We start from the raw sequence: 17,084 nt of genomic DNA, 5'->3' as shown, positions 1-17,084 counted from the left end.
TTGAGCAGCGTTGGTGTGTGTATGTCTCCCAGAGCTGGGAATTACATCTCCAGCTGCAGTACAGACATCACCTTCGAGCAGGGGTGGGCAAACTAGGGCCCGTGGGCCGCATATAGCCCGTCAGGGCTTTGGATCCGGCCTGCAGGACTGCAACCCCTGCGGTGCTGCGGGCCCCGTGCCGCTCCCAGAAGCGGCCGGCACCATGTTTCTGAGGGGGCTTGGTGGGGGGAGACAGAGGGCTTCATGCACTGCCCTCGCCTGCAGGCACCACCCCCTGCAGCTCCCATTGGCCGGGAATAGGGAAGTGCGGCTAATGGGAGCTTCGGAGGAGGTACCCACAGGAGACAGCAGCGCACGGAGCTGCTCCACCCCAGAGCCGCTCCAGGAAAGCAGTGCCGGGCCAGAGCCCACACCCCGAACCCCTCCTGCATCCTGCCCCCCAACCCCCTGCTGCACCCTGCACCCCAACCCTCTTCCCTGAGCCCCCTCATACATGCTGCACCCCTCCTCCACCCCAACCCCTTGCCCTGAGCCCCTTCCAGCACACCGCACCCCCTCCCACACCCTGCACTCCCTCCCGCACCCCAACCCCCTGCCCCAGCCCTACATTCATGACCCTGCATGCACTTTCCCCACCCAGATGTGGCCCTCGGACCAAAAAGTTTGCCCACCCCTACCTTAGAGGGCTGTATATTAATAAGAACAGCAGCTGTAATTACAAATGTGAGAATAAAATATCACAAGTTCCATCAAATCTCATGGCTTCAAGGCATGAGCTAAAGGTCAGCTGGGGACAGGAAGAAATATCTCCATCATGGGCCTGTACTATACAGTTGGCCAGGTGCCCTATGGGGGAGGGAGGAGGAAACTCACCCTGTTTTGAAGAACTTGGTATAAGTCACTGCTCTGAAGGCAGCACACTGAACTAGATGCCCTGATCCAATCCAGCTGCTCCTTATTTGACAATGTGATCAGGGCTGGATTTAGGGGCAGACAACCCAGGCAGCCTCCTGGGTGCTGGGCTTGGGGGCGCCGGGCTCAGGGCACTGTTTTTGTTGTTAGTGACAAAAGGGAAAATAGAATGTTTGAAGTAAATGTTTCAGGTATTGTGAATGTGGCTTCATTTTTCACTAGCCTCCTAGAGTGTTCTGGACCTTTCTAGAATCTTGTGGAACCTTCCAGATTTTCTGAGAGCTACATTTAACTTGAACCTTCTAGAATGTTGTCAGCCAGGCCCTCTTGGGGATATAAGGAGCAGGATGTTACCTGTCAGTCAGTGAGATATAAGAACAAAGTGAAGTGAGAGCCCAGCTACAATATTGTGAACCTTGTTTTATTGATAATACATTTCAGTTATTCTTAAAATTAAAAAGTTTCTATAAGCTTAGAGGAAACAAATTTTGTATTTGCTTATATATGGCATGAATAAATACAGATTTACTGATTTTAGCATGTACATTTATCTTCTTATGTGACAGGGATAAGTCATGCATGCAAATTGTGCATCAAAGTTGTGAAATGGGCAACAAATGCAATAAAAAATAAGGTATTCAAATGCTTAATAAATGGAGAGGGGGGCGCCATTTGGTCCAGGGCTGGCCCTGAATGTGACTGATATTAATAGGAGACATATGACTAACTGGCTTCTTCATACTTTTAAGCTGCAGGGTGTTCTCCAGAAACTAGCTACCCCACAGCTAAAAAGTGCAGACTGAACTACATGCTATGAGGAGCAGAACATGGCAAATACCAGGGAATTTAATAGGCAGTGTTCATGTTTGAACTAAAGGGGTTCAATAGGAGGAATCAAAATTTCATGGCAGAGGTTAGATTGGCATGTTAGCCAGGAGCCATGGGACCGTACCTACGCGAGTGACATCACATGGGTCTTTAAAACAAAGCTGGGGCCTGTGGAGAGACAGCCTGTGGCTGCAGACAAACAAGAGTAGAACCTCAAAGATACGAACACCAGAGTTACGGACTGACCGGTCAACTGGACACCAAATGAAACTGGAAGTAATCAATCAGGCAGCAGCAGAGACCAAAAAAAAAAAGTGCAAATACTGTCCTGTGCTTATATTGCATCTTAAAGGTAGGCACATCTGGGCTGCTTGTCCCCACCCCCACACACGGGGCAGCCACTTACCGCAAGATGCTGGGGCTTCCAGCCCACGGCAGCCGGAGCCAGCCAGCAGAGCAGGAGCAGTGCTGGGGTTTGCCCCGCCTTCCCCCCTTCCTCCTCACCTCGCCAAGAAGGGGATGCGCTGTTTTTACCTCCTCCTTCTCTGGGAGGGGAACACGCTGTTTTCACACACTCCCTTCCCCCATCAGGATGGGGACAAGCTTGCAAACTCATGCCGAGGCTGAGTAGGGAGCTCAGCTGCTGCTGAAGCCTGGCCTGGAGTGTCAGCTGCTGGATCTGGAGCCCGACCTGCGCTTTGATCAGATTTATGAACATTTCAGAGTTATGGACACCCTCCATTCCAGAGGTGTCCGTAACTCTGAGTTGCTACAGTATACTGCTGGTTTAGTGTATGTGATCCTGTCTCCCTCTAGTGCCTGTCTCCAGAGTCTCTGACAGCCTACTGCTTACTGCCCACTAGGGGAGTTGCTCCTTCTGTTTAAGTGGGTAGGATATTGTGATTTGGTGCTGAAAGTCCCAGGTTCAGGCTCCACTGACGATCCTGTTGTCTGCATGTATGAGGCCTCAGTTCACTACCCAAAGCTCAGTCACACACGCCGCTTGAATCGTGATGGAGCATTGCATGTCTGTGCAGGCTGCAGTCCCTCATTAACCACGACACGGCCAGGGGCTGCATTGTGGTACTCGGCTGCATTTGACCTCTACGTGCGCTGCCCATTGGCCTTCCCTGGCTGAAACGGCAGTAGTGTGTGGCAGGTTCTTCCCCAGTGTTCCATGCCTCGTGGACCCCGCCCCTCCTCTGCAGGGCTGTGCTGTGCAAGTACCTTCCTCTGGCAGGAGCGGCCCTTGAAGAGGCCACTAGTTTGTGCTCTCAAGGCAGGCTCTAGAGGAGACAAGCTCCAGCATGCATGTTTGTATACCCCCTAGTGTCTGCTCCTCCTCCAGGAAGTGCCCTGGACCATGCTTCATAGAATCATAGAATATCAGGGTTGGAAGGGACCTCAGGAGGTCATCTAGTCCAACCCCCTGCTCAAAGCAGGACCAATCCCCAATTAAATCATCCCAGCCAGGGCTTTGTCAAGCCTGACCTTAAAAACTTCTAAGGAAGGAGATTCTACCACCTCCCTAGGTAACGCATTCCAGTGTTTCACCATCCTCCTAGTGAAAAAGTTTTTCCTAATGTCCAACCTAAACCTCCCCCCACTGCAACTTAAGACCATTACTCCTTGTCCTGTCATCTTCTACAACTGAGAATAGTCTAGATCCATCCTCTTTGGAACCACCTTTCAGGTAGTTGAAAGCAGCTATCAAATCCCCCCTCATTCTTCTCTTCTGCAGACTAAACAAAATCCCAGTTCCCTCAGCCTCTCCTCATAAGTCATGTGTTCCAGACCCCTAATCATTTTTGTTGCCCTTCGCTGGACTCGCTCCAATTTTTCCACATCCTTCTTGTAGTGTGGGGCCCAAAACTGGACACAGTACTCCAGATGAGGCCTCACCAATGTCGAATAGAGGGGAACGATCACGTCCCTCGATCTGCTCGCTATGCCCCTACTTATACATCCCAAAATGCCATTGGCCTTCTTGGCAACAAGGGCACACTGTTGACTCATATCCAGCTTCTCGTCCACTGTCACCCCTAGGTCCTTTTCCGCAGAACTGCTGCCTAGCCTTTCGGTCCCTAGTCTGTAGCGGTGCATTGGATTCTTCCGTCCTAAGTGCAGGACCCTGCACTTATCCTTGTTGAACCTCATCAGATTTCTTTTGGCCCAATCCTCCAATTTGTCTAGGTCCCTCTGTATCCTATCCCTACCTGCCACCGTATCTACCACTCCTCCTAGTTTAGTATCATCCGCAAATTTGCTGAAAGTGCAATCCACACCATCCTCCAGATCATTTATGAAGATATTGAACAAAACCAGCCCCAGGACCGACCCTTGGGGCACTCCACTTGATACCGGCTGCCATCTAGACATGGAGCCATTGATCACTACCCGTTGAGCCCGACAATCTAGCCAACTTTCCATCCACCTTATAGTGCATTCGTCCAGCTCATACTTCTTTAAGTTGCTGACAAGAATACTGTGGGAGACCGTGTCAAAAGCTTTGCTAAAGTCAAGAAACAATACATCCACTGCTTTCCCTTCATCCACAGAACCAGTAATCTCATCATAGAAGGAGATTAGATTAGTCAGGCATGACCTTCCCTTGGTGAATCCATGCTGACTGTTCCTGATCACTTTCCTCTCGTGTAAGTGCTTCAGGATTGATTCCTTGAGGACCTGCTCCATGATATCTGTGGAGATAGAGGTGGTTAGGGACTATTTAGAAAAGCTGGACGTGCACAAGTCCATGGGGCCGGACGAGTTGCATCCGAGAGTGCTGAAGGAATTGGCGGCTGTGATTGCAGAGCCATTGGCCATTATCTTTGAAAACTCGTGGCGAACCGGGGAAGTCCCGGATGACTGGAAAAAGGCTAATGTAGTGCCAATCTTTAAAAAAGGGAAGAAGGAGGATCCTGGGAACTACAGGCCAGTCAGCCTCACCTCAGTCCCTGGAAAAATCATGGAGCAGGTCCTCAAAGAATCAATCCTGATGCACTTGACTGAGAGGAAAGTGATCAGGAACAGCCAGCATGGATTCACCAAGGGAAGGTCATGCCTGACTAATCTAATCGCCTTTTATGATGAGATTACTGGTTCTGTGGATGAAGGGAAAGCAGTGGATGTATTGTTTCTTGACTTTAGCAAAGCTTTTGACACGATCTCCCACAGTATTCTTGTCAGCAAGTTAAGGAAGTATGGGCTGGATGAATGCACTATAAGGTGGGTAGAAAGCTGGCTAGATTGTCGGGCTCAACGGGTAGTGATCAATGGCTCCATGTCTAGTTGGCAGCCGGTATCAAGTGGAGTGCCCCAAGGGTCGGTCCTGGGGCCGGTTTTGTTCAATATCTTCATAAATGATCTGGAGGATGGTGTGGATTGCACTCTCAGCAAATTTGCGGATGATACTAAACTGGGAGGAGTGGTAGATACGCTGGAGGGGAGGGATAGGATACAGAAGGACCTAGACAAATTGGAGGATTGGGCCAAAAGAAATCTGATGAGGTTCAATAAGGATAAGTGCAGGGTCCTGCACTTAGGATGGAAGAATCCAATGCACCGCTACAGACTAGGGACCGAATGGCTAGGCAGCAGTTCTGCGGAAAAGGACCTAGGGGTGACAGTGGACGAGAAGCTGGATATGAGTCAGCAGTGTGCCCTTGTTGCCAAGAAGGCCAATGGCATTTTGGGATGTATAAGTAGGGGCATAGCGAGCAGATCGAGGGACGTGATCGTCCTCCTCTATTCGACACTGGTGAGGCCTCATCTGGAGTACTGTGTCCAGTTTTGGGCCCCACACTACAAGAAGGATGTGGATAAATTGGAGAGAGTCCAGCGAAGGGCAACAAAAATGATTAGGGGTCTAGAACACATGACTTATGAGGAGAGGCTGAGGGAGCTGGGATTGTTTAGCCTGCAGAAGAGAAGAATGAGGGGGGATTTGATAGCTGCTTTCAACTACCTGAAAGGGGGTTCCAAAGAGGATGGCTCTAGACTGTTCTCAATGGTAGCAGATGACAGAACGAGGAGTAATGGTCTCAAGTTGCAGTGGGGGAGGTTTAGATTGGATATTAGGAAAAACTTTTTCGCTAAGAGGGTGGTGAAACACTGGAATGCGTTACCTAGGGAGGTGGTAGAATCTCCTTCCTTAGAGGTTTTTAAGGTCAGGCTTGACAAAGCCCTGGCTGGGATGATTTAACTGGGAATTGGTCCTGCTTCGAGCAGGGGGTTGGACTAGATGACCTTCTGGGGTCCCTTCCAACCCTGATATTCTATGATTCTATGATTTTTCTGGGGACTGAGGTGAGGCTAACTGGCCTGTAGTTCCCAGGATCCTCCTTCTTCCATTTTTTAAAGATGGGCACTACTTTAGCCTTTTTCCAGTCGTCCAGGACTTCCCCCGATCGCTATGAGTTTTCAAAGATAATGGCCAATGGCTCTGCAATCACAGCCGCCAACTCCTTTAGTATTCTCGGATGCAACGCATCTGGCCCCATGGACTTGTGCTTGTCCAACTTTTCTAAATAGTCCCTAACCACTTCTTTCTCCACAGAGGGCTGGCCACCTACTCCCCATGCTGTGTTGCCCAGCGCAGCAGTCTGGGAGCTGACCTTGTTCGTGAAGACAGAGCCAAAAAAAGCATTGAGTACATTAGCTTTTTCCACATCCTCTGTCACTAGGTTGCCTCCCTCATTCAATAAGGGGCCCACACTTTCCTTGGCTTTCTTCTTGTTGCCAACATACCTGAAGAAACCCTTCTTGTTACTCTTAACATCTCTTGCTAGCTGCAGATCCAGGTGCGATTTGGCCCTCCTGATTTCACTCCTACATGCCCGAGCAGCATTTTTATACTCTTCCCTGGTCATTTGTCCAATCTTCCACTTCTTGTAAGCTTCTTTTTTATGGTTAAGATCTGCAAGGATTTCACTGTTAAGCCAAGCTGATCGCCTGCCATATTTACTATTCTTTCGACACATCGGGATGGTTTGTCTCTGTAACCTCAATAGGGATTCTTTGAAATATAGCCAGCTCTCCTGGACTCCTTTCCCCCTCATGTTATTCCCCCAGGGGATCCTACCCATCAGTTCCCTGAGGGAGTCGAAGTCTGCTTTCCTGAAGTCCAGGGTCCGTATTCTGCTGCTTACCTATCTTCCCTGTGTCAGGATCCTGAACTCGACCAACTCATGGTCACTGCCTCCCAGATTCCCATTCACTTTTGCTTCCCCTACTAATTCTTCCCAGTTTGTGAGCAGCAGGTCAAGAAAAGCTCTCCCCCTAGTTGGCTCCTCCAGCACTTGCACCAGGAAATTGTCCCCTACATTTTCCAAAAACTTCCTGGATTGTCTGTGCACCGCTGTAGTGCTCTCCCAGCAGATATCAGGATGATTAAAGTCGCCCTTGAGAACCAGGGCGTGCGATCTAGTAACTTCTGCGAGTTGCCGGAAGAAAGCCTCGTCCACCTCATCCCCCTGGTCCGGTGGTCTATAGCAGACCCCCACTACGACATCACCCTTGGTGCTCACACTTCTAAACTTAATCCAGAGACTCTCAGGTTTTTCTGCAGTTTCATACCAGAGCTCTGAGCAGTCATACTGCTCCCTTACATACAGTGCAACTCCCCCACCTTTTCTGCCCTGCCTGTCCTTCCTGAACAGCTTATATCCATCCCTGACGGTACTCCAGTCATGTGAGTTATCCCACCAAGACTCTGTTATTCCAATCACATCATAATTCCTTGACTTTGCCAGGACTTCCAGGTCTCCCTGCTTGTTTCCCAGGCTTCGTGCATTTGTATATAGGCACTTGAGATAACCCGCTGATCGCCCCTCTTTCTCAGTATGAGGCAGGAGCCCTCCCCTCTCACACACTCCTGCTCGTGCTTTCTCCCAGTATCCCACTTCCCCACTTACCTCAGGGCTTTGGTCTCCTTCCCCCGGTGAACCTAGTTTAAAGCCCTCCTCACTAGGTTAGCCAGCCTGCTCGCGAAGATGCTCTTCCCTCTCTTTGTTAGGTGGAGCCCGTCTCTGCCCAGCACTCCTCCTTCATGGAACACCATCCCATGGTCAAAGAATCCAAAGCCTTCTCTCCGACACCACCTGCGTAGCCATTTGTTGACTTCCACGATTCGACGGTCTCTACCCTGGCCTTTTCCTTCCACGGGGAGGATGGACGAGAACACCACTTGCACCTCAAACTCCTTTATCCTTCTTCCCAGAGCCACGTAGTCCGCAGTGATCTGCTCAAGGTCATTCTTGGCAGTATCATTGGTGCCCACGTGGAGAAGCAGGAAGGGGTAGCGATCCGAGGGCTTGATGAGTCTCGGCAGTCTCTCCGTCACATCGCGAATGTTAGCCCCTGGCAAGCAGCAGACTTCTCGGTTTTCCCGGTCAGGGCGGCAGATAGATGACTCAGTCCCCCTGAGGAGAGAGTCCCCAACCACCATCACACGCCTCCTTCTCCTGGCATGGGGCCTATGAGGGAGGGAGAGCAACGCACCCCTGTCACGTCATACTTTGCAGACAGGGAAGCTGAGGCAAAGAAGCAAAATCAGGTGCCTGAGCCCATGCAGTGAGTTAGTGGCGGAGCCAGGCCTGAACTCAGGGGTTGCCTGTCCTGTGCAGAGACCATTAGACCCAGCTGCCTCTCTCAACGGCTTCAGCAACAGTCTGCGGCCTGCTGTGCAAATGCTATGCTGTCGCCCCTGAAGCCTGGTTTCCAGCACAGGAGTTGACTAGACAAGTCATTAGGCTAGTCCCAGTGCTGCTCTCCCAGTGAGCCTTGTGTCTGTGGGCCTGGTTATCATTAGGGCATCTGAGGTTTGGCTTTAATTGATAAACACCAATAAAACACCCTGATACCAAAAAGGGGGGGGAAATAAATGGGTATTTATCCAACAAACAGTGGCAAAACACCAGAAATGGTTATTTGTATCTACAGGCTTGTCTATGCCGAGCAGTAAGACTACGGGGGTGTGATTTCTAAAGCGCACTAATGTGTTGCATATTAGTATGTCCCTGTAGACCCTGTTAGTGAACACAAAAGGTTCCCTAGTGCACTTAGATGTCGTGCTGTGTGAAACAGTATTACGTTTAAGTGCACTAGGAAATGTTACACAGAGATTGCTCATTACGGTATGTACAAAGGGAGAGCCCGCCTAAATCCTGGTCTTTGGACATCTGCGCAAACCTCAAAATCTGCTAAAAATAAACCTGAAAAAAAGAAATGAATAAACTCCAGAAACCAGTAGCCCTAGTAATCACGGTGCACTGCCAGTGACTCCCAGGCAAAGGCATACGTATGCTAATCCCATGATACCTTCGTGGGAGCAGAGCTTGTCCATCGGGCTAAGGCTGTGAGCCATCATGTAGGCAGTGACTGGGATGGTGGGGGACAGAAGCGCCGGCCCCTGAGAGCCAACATACAGTTCTTTGTCAGCCTAGATCTGCACCCACAGCCTGGTATCTGATCCTAGGGCATGAGGGACCGTGGCTGCATGGCCGCCCCAGAGCCCAGCCTGCTGGCTGATGGACACAGTGGCCTGACCGCAGTTCCACAGAGGATGCGTGTTCTGCTGACACAGTTGGAGGTGAGATGCTGCAGTTACAGCCTTGTGTTTATGGGAGAGATGGGATTGGGGGTGGGGAGGAAACAGGTAAATTGTAGCCCTAGAGCAAAGGGAATTGGTGGGATGGGAGAAGCTTGAGACTTTGTCTAGGATCAGCCTTCCGCTTGGAGATAGGCCTGGCTAGAGCCCCTGCTCAGATCATGGGCACACTCTTTAGCCTCCCTCTCTCCCCTGATTCTAGCACTGTGGATTGCGCCACATGTGAGCTAAAATAACTCTGTGCTAGCCTGGAGGAAGGATGGTGTTGTGGTCAAAGCACAAGCCTAGGCTTGAGGACTCTTGAGTTCTGTTCCCAGCTCTGTCCCAATTCAGATTGTGACTCAGGGCAGGGCCCTGCCTTTCCCAGTCCCTCACTTTCTAGTCCAGGGAAGCTGTGAGGCTCAGTTTGTTAATGGACTGAGGATTTGAGACGCTCAGGCAGAAGGTGTTACAGGCAACCAGCGTATCATTGCCTTCCCTGGATTCTGCCATGCTCCCAGCTTCTGTTAAATTCTGGGCCCCAAGCGTCTTCCCCCTCCTTGTTCATGCTGCTACGTGGCTGATGCCTGCTTCACTTGACACACAACCCTTGTCCGGCTTAGCCACATACCTGGGCAGAACATGAGATCTGTGCCTTGTCCATCATCCAGCTCCAAGAAGACTCAGAGGGCACTGTGCATGCTGACCAGGCTAGCAAGTGTGTGGAGCGTAGTGCAGTCCAGTGCATGACAGTACTTCTCTCGTGTTTTCTAGGCCCAAACTTTAGGTGCCAATGATTTCACACTGGCGCCAGCAATGCAGGCCCAAGCCGGTGCCCCAGCAGTTTGTGCTGCTGCAGGCAGGGCGCCATGCCGCTGCCTGGGGGGGCCTCACTGGTCGCTCCATGGCCAGCGGGGGTGTTGGTGTTTTGAACTCTGTAATTCACTGGGGATGGCAAGGCACACAGATACTGCAGGAGCGGGGGCCAGAGATAGATGGGCCAAATTGGACACGGGGCCCATCACTGGGGAAGCCACGTAAGGCCAGCTGCTTATTGAGAACTCCAGTGGAGTAATACAGGAATGCTCAGTTCTGCGTATTCAGTCCGCAAGGAGAGGCTGTCCTGCTACCTGCAATGGAGCCGCTAGCAACTGGCACCCAGACGGGTTCAGTCAGAGCCATCCCTGCTCACCAGCCGTGCAAGGGATCCCTCAGCTTGTCCCCAGGAGCCTGTAGTTCCCCCTCCTCTCCCCACTGCTGTCTTTGGAGTGCCCCGGTTCCGTTCCACCAGCCTGAGCTGATTTCCTGCAGCGCTGGCATCTGAGCCGATGTAGCACCGAGGGAAACGAGTGCTCGCGAGGCTGCTGTCGAACAGGAGGTCTCTTGCGGTGCTGCAGACAGCCATGGGACTGTGGTGAAACGTAACAGCCTAAATCCGGACCCTGGGCAGGGGAACATAGGCTCTGATGGGTACCAGGGCCCAGCCAAGCCTTACACCTCATTTGCCCCTTGACTAAGCAGGCAAGGGCTGCAGTGGGATTTCTGGGCCCATGGGCTGCCCCCACCATATGACTCAGGGCATGTGCTGGGGCCAGTCCCCACAGGATATTTCTTTCTCTTCTCTGTGTCCGGGAGCCACCATCCTCTGCTGGAGGCTGTTAGGCTGTGCTTGGCCTTGTAACACAGCGGAGTAACAGCAGCAGTAGCGTGTAATGTCGCAGGTACACAGCACTTTCCACCTTCACTGAGCAGGAGGCCTTTCCCCATCACGTCACATCTATTCTGCTGCCTGCACGGGGAGTGCGCCCCCCTGGGCTAGGCTCGGGGTTTTCTCCAGTTTTAACTAAAAGCAAAGGAACTCCCAGCCCTTGCCTTGGGAGATGATTCCGGAGTCTGATCCACCTCAAGGCTGGGAGAGCTTTCTTCATATTCAACCTTTCTCTGTTTGCTTCCATTACTCCTCACTATGACCCCTCCCTCTTGTGTGTTACAGTTGCTTAGCCCCACTGCGGAGTTAGCTCTTTAATCTCTCCTCATGAATCAGTCCCTCCAGCCCCTTGATCACTTTCCTTGTTCTCTGACTTTCTTCTGATTTGTCAATGCCATTTAAAGCCCTTTGCAAAGAGTTACCTTCACAAGCCCTTTGGTAGCTGGTCAGTATCATTATTCCCATTTTTCAGATGGGGAAAATGTGGCTCAGAGAGAGGAAGGGACTTGGCCAAAGCCAGAGGGAATTGGCATTAGAGCCTGGGTTGGAACACAGGAGTTCCTGCCTCCCTGCTCTGTGCTCACAGCATTAGATGAAGCTGTCTCTCTCAGTGCCTCCTCCCCTGCACCCAACTTGAGCAACAACCCCAGCCTGTTGATCAAGAGTCTGGCACAGGGATTGGCACCCTGTGGGCTGGCCCCAGTGATTTTCAAAGAGCTCCTTGTCCTTGTGAGGTTTGTGTCAGTGGGTTGTGGTCCCAGCAAAGCTGTGCTCCTGCCCCCACTCTGCTCTGAGCAGGACGTGTTGGTGGGGATGGAGTGCAAATAGCCTCAGGAAAGGAAAAAGAGCCTCCCAGGCAATGACCGCTCCCCTTGCTGCACTGAGAACTCCATCAGCTCACTTCAGGGACACAAATCCATGTCCACTGCTCACTACTCCTGTGAGCTCCACAGAGCCATCCCAGCTCTGAGAGGGAGACCGGAGTCTATCCCAGCTCATGCGCCACCAGCAGAATTGCTAACTACAGGAATCAACTGTGCATTGGACCGTCCATCCCTGCAGAACGCCAGTGGGATTGGTCACATGTAGCAAATAAAGTTTGGAGACAATGGGGTTATGCAGGTGTAGCTCAGAGCAGCCTTTGGCTCATAAAGTGTTTATTACCATGGATGATGCATGAGCCAAAACGAACCCAGCGTGCTCTCAGACCCTACAGGTTGTGTATGGCCATAGCGCAAGAGATGATAAACCTGGAATCCCCCAGTGCAATGTGGACACTTTTAATCTATGTAATAAGGTCAGGCCTAGACATGTGGCAGCGGGGGTGGGCTGCCATATTCCCCTGGATGCACAAAAGCTAGGGTGGCGTGGGCTTGGTGGATGTATGCCTCTGGGCGCATTGTGGGCAGGGTATTTAAAGGCCTCGTGGCACATACAGGAGTGGGTCTCTCATGGTGAATCTCCGTGTTGTTAAGTTGCCATGTGTATGCTAACAGCGTATATTGGTGAGTACACAGTACCACAGGAGTCAGAGTCGGCCACCAGACCTTCATGTGCGGGTCTCTGAGGCTGTTCTCCACTTTAAATATGTAACTTTTATATACATCAAAATACATGCACGCATGCACACACCCACACACGCTCTCACTCTTCCTAGGCTGACCTGTAACAGGCAAATGAAGCTCATTTCATTAAGTTGCCTTGGTCAATGCTGGATTGTGGCACTGCCTGTCCCACCTACGAAAGCCAGTGTCTAACATCAACCTCTGTTTTCCTTCTGACCCCAGGAGGGAAAGGTTGGTTCCAGGCCCAACATCTTACTATTGTTTTATTATGGTTCCTTTATTTTTTCCCCATGTCATTTTATGTTAACAGGAGCCATGTTTTCAAATCTGCCGGCGTTAGATCTTTCTGATGCAATGTTAAGCCAAGGTCCTGTCCCTTTCTGGTCCCTGAAGATCCCATGGAACTCTTCTGCACGTGCAGGGGTCTCAACCCTGGTGTCCTGACCAAATCCCAGACTGGGTGGTTACGTTCTTCCAGCCTCAGTTCCGCTGCAGTTTCAACAGGAGGAGTTAATCTTTTCTTAAACTTTTGAAACCCTGTTGTGTTAGTGAGGAGTGGCTGCTGCAGAGTGCTGCAGTTCAGCAATTCCTTCATATTCTGAAGGAACCTGAGAGACTTGATATCAAGCTCTCCATAAATGTAAGATCGTAAGAAGTAGCATTTGTGCACTGAGTGCAGGAACAGGTTAGGATTTTAGTGGCAGAGAGTTGAAGGGACTTGCCCAAAATCACACTGTGAGCCAGTGGCAGGGCTGGGAATAGGTCCCGGAGCTGCTGGGTTCCAGCTCTGTGCCTGGACCAAGTGCAGCAGCAGCTGTTTAACCACACACACAACAAATGCAACATGACAGTCTGAGGCAGGGAGTGAGACTGCAGGGGGAATTGAGGCCAGCAGAACATAACTACCTGAGCAAGACAGACAGACTGAAATGTTCAAACTCGAGGGTCTGAAGCTAGGCACTCCACAAAAGTGATTATAAATCAGGTGAGACTGATTTTCAAAGGTGCCGAACACCCACAGCCGCCAGCACAGACAAGAGGAGCTGCTGATGCTCAGCACCTTTGAAAATCCGCCCATGTCTATTGAGATGCCTGATGTCAGACACTCCAGTTCGAAGATGTTGGTCGTAGGCCCGGATTCTGCTCACAGCCTGGCACAATGGAGGGAGAGCAGAACCTGGCTGATGTGGCTTAACACGACTGTGCTGGGCGTCACCGACAACTGACAAGACAATTCGCTGATGTGTCCGTCTGCCCTCCCCGTTCCAAAGGGACCCAAACAAACGCCAGGCTCTTCTGAGAATGCCTCCGTGTGCTGCTGGCTTTGAAAACAGGGCTCTCTGCACGTTAAGCCATTTTCTCTTTTGTGTTCCATTCTGTTGTCCTCATCATTTTGTTTGTTTCTCAGTGACTCAGCACATTAAAGAGCTCCTGGAAAGGAACAGTAAGAAGAAATCCAAATTGAGAAAGAAACCCAAGCCCTATATCGAAGAGCATGATGGTAGGGTCCATGTCACTGTTCATTTAGCGCCTTCCTGTCTTAGACATAGTAGCAAACCTGCTTTTTTTCAGCCTCTTTCCCTCCACCTCCACCTCCACTTTGGTTCTGTCCATCCTCTTAACTGTTCATTTGGGCTGTGCCTGCGCTAGGGATGAGACATGTTTGTGAGGCCCCCTGGGGCTTGCCCCTACTGTGACTTGGACACTGGTGTGGATGGGGGCCAAATGAGGATCAAGGTGGCTTTGGAGAGCGTGACTGGCCATGGAGCTGCTCTCTGCACTGGGTGTCAAGCCCAGTTTGGCTTTACTGTGGGGAGTCCTGTCTGAGATCCAGTGTAAAGCCCTGTCCATCCCTAGTGCAGACAGGGCCTGTGCTTCGCTCAGTAGCATTTACAGCATTTGGGCAGGGTTGGCAGTGGTGGGAAATGCCCTGGTAACCAAAGGTGCCTGCAGAAGCAATGGTGGCTGCGATGGATGCAGTGAATGGGAAAGGGATGAATCACTGTGAATCAGCAGCAGCAGCCGATTAATGAGTCCCCAGTGTGGGCTCAGCTGGCTTTTCATCATCCGCCTTGGAGCTGAGTCACCGAGCAGGCTGTTCAGTGGTAAATTGCCTGCAGATTTTTACAGCTATCGTGTTGCTGGGATCTTCACCTTACCTGTTTGAATAGGTTTAGTTATTTATTGTAATGTACCAATTAGCAGAGATGGGGTCGAAGGGTAATTAACCAGAGCCAGTTAAAGAAATGACTTAGATTTTCTTGTTTGCTGATAGATTAACCTGATCTAGGGGTGGTTGGCTTTTATACTGCAAACATGCATGGAGGGATGGGCGAAGGGAGGCACGAGGAAGATGTGGGAAGTGCTGCCCACCCTCTGTGGCCTGACAAGACATGGAGAGGTTTTTTTTTAAAAGGGAGAACCTACCTGATGTTTTAATGCTGAGAAATGGGTGTTAATAAGGTAAGTGTTTTGGACAGATAAATTATCTCTGTCAAACATCCTCCGAGCCAGCGTGTGCAGCTGATGAAGCAGTGAAGGGTGGGGCGGGAGCGCACATGTGTGTGAGGGAGAGCGAGAGAGCGAGCTAATTATAACATTTCACTCCAGTGGAATCTAAAGACAGCCCCTGTCTGTCTTGCTTTAATGACAAGAGCGGTGTTACACTGCTAGGTCAGAGGGGGAGCAACACTACCAGCCACACTCCTTTCCAGCCCAGAGAAACTGCCCCCTTGAGTTCTGATCTTCCCCGCCTGTGATAGGGCTAACTCTCGTGCCCCAGCCCATCTCTCCAGCAGGCCAGAGACCGATTAGCTGCAGGGGAGGCACCGGTGCCTGCACGGACGCTACCTCCTGCATCTTGCCACAGATGTTACAGACAGGGCAATCTTCACAGCAGGGGGCTGGGATCGTTCAGTGATGGAGTTTCTGAGTGGGTGTGGTTCCTCCCATGGGCCTCTGAGCCTTTCCCAGCATGGCACGCTTTCTTAACCTTTAACAAAGTGCTGGCACGACTGGACTCATCGCTGGGTTGCCTTAACCCGTTGTGAGCAAACGGTAACTCGTTCGTGCGGCAGCAGGACCTGTTCTTAGCTGCCCTGCGCATGTATGGAGCCATTAGGAACCAATGGGGGACCTGCAGTGCTAGGGAAATGCTCTGTTGTGTAAAATTCCAGCACCTAACCAGTGGCCAAAGGTCAGCAGAGTCAGAGGGAGCGCAGCAAATGGATGGCCCTTCAGCTCAGTGTTAACCCAGCTCAGTAGGTGCCAGGGGTTGGCAGTCACTGGGGTCTGAAAGCCAAAGGGGAGTTTAACTTTCATCACCACTTCCCCAGCACCACTTTGAAAAGGAACCAAGTGAGTGCACTGAGCAGTGAGACTGATAAGCCATGAGCATACTGACTATCCAGAGCCATTATACCTCTGACCCAAAGCATTCCAAGGGGTGGTAAAACTTGACCGTGTGCGTTATGCACCACTAAAATAGCTATATTGTAAACCGTCTGACTCCCCAGGCAGTGCTGCCGTTCTCAGTAATAGTTATATTGCCGTGACCTCCAGAGGTCTCACTCAGGATTGCGTCCCTTGTGCTAGGTGCTGTACAACACATATGAAGACGTGGCTTCGGGCTGATATTGTTATACCAATAAAATAAAAACCAGCAGGATCTTATTAAAGGGAAAAAGGCAAAATACCACATTTATTGTGAATATAGAAAGACTCATAGTAAGCAGTTAGTTATAGCTATAACATTCCATTCAATCTCATATTTATTCACACATTCATTCCTACAAACACACACACACAGGTTCTGCAAGGTTGTTACCATCGTTACCAGCCTTAGAGTTGCTCATGCCAAGCCACTGCCCAGGTGGCCTGGACACGAGGAGGGAGCAGGGCCTTGTCAGGTGCTCATCTGATGCTCCTGGAAGTTGGTTTGCAGAATCAGACCCCAAAGTTCTCACTTTCTAGAGTCCATTTTTATAGGAGTTTCTTCCTATGCCAGTCTATGGGAATTGCTTCATCATGCTGTTGCTGAATCAATCAGCAGATGGCACATTCCTGACGGCTCCGTGCTGCCAGATGTTATCTTGTTCTTTGATTCTCCCATTCTTGAGGCTGTTGGGTGGATTCCAGTCTACCCTCCGGAGGTCCTCTGGTTATTTCCACTTGACGCCTTCTTCAACTGATGGACACTGGATTCTTAAGCTGGCACCTCCCTGATCATTCAGTTATTATCCACACCAAGCATCCATCCACATACATCCTCTATCTCTATTTTAATCACAATTGTTAATACAACAAAAGGGCGGGGAGTCTCTGGGTGCTGTTTCTGTTGTTACAGAGTATTGCTTTGAGTCTCTCTCCATGTGAATTGCTTTGAGAACAGACTCTGTCTTAGAATGTACTAACGTAATTAGCAACTCGCAAGTTTCACATATAGAGGGAGAGAAATAGTACCAAAAACCAAGAGACCTCTTAA

General features: G+C 50.6%; 1 protein-coding gene across 1 annotated transcript in view; it reads left to right on the top strand.

Annotated features, from left to right (window-relative positions):
* ARHGAP39 (Rho GTPase activating protein 39) overlaps positions 1-17,084 on the top strand; it is a 291,601-nt gene that overhangs the window by 164,597 nt on the left and 109,920 nt on the right. Inside the window, exon 6 of the mRNA XM_077810773.1 lies at positions 14,010-14,102. Within this exon, the coding sequence (XP_077666899.1) occupies positions 14,010-14,102 (93 nt within the window). The remainder of the gene's footprint in view (positions 1-14,009; positions 14,103-17,084) is intronic.

This window comes from Eretmochelys imbricata, chromosome 2, assembly GCF_965152235.1.
Source record: "Eretmochelys imbricata isolate rEreImb1 chromosome 2, rEreImb1.hap1, whole genome shotgun sequence".
Lineage (NCBI taxonomy): Eukaryota > Metazoa > Chordata > Testudines > Cheloniidae > Eretmochelys > Eretmochelys imbricata.
The sequence above is the reverse complement of the archived record's forward strand: the minus strand, read 5'-3'. Positions and strand labels throughout refer to the sequence as shown.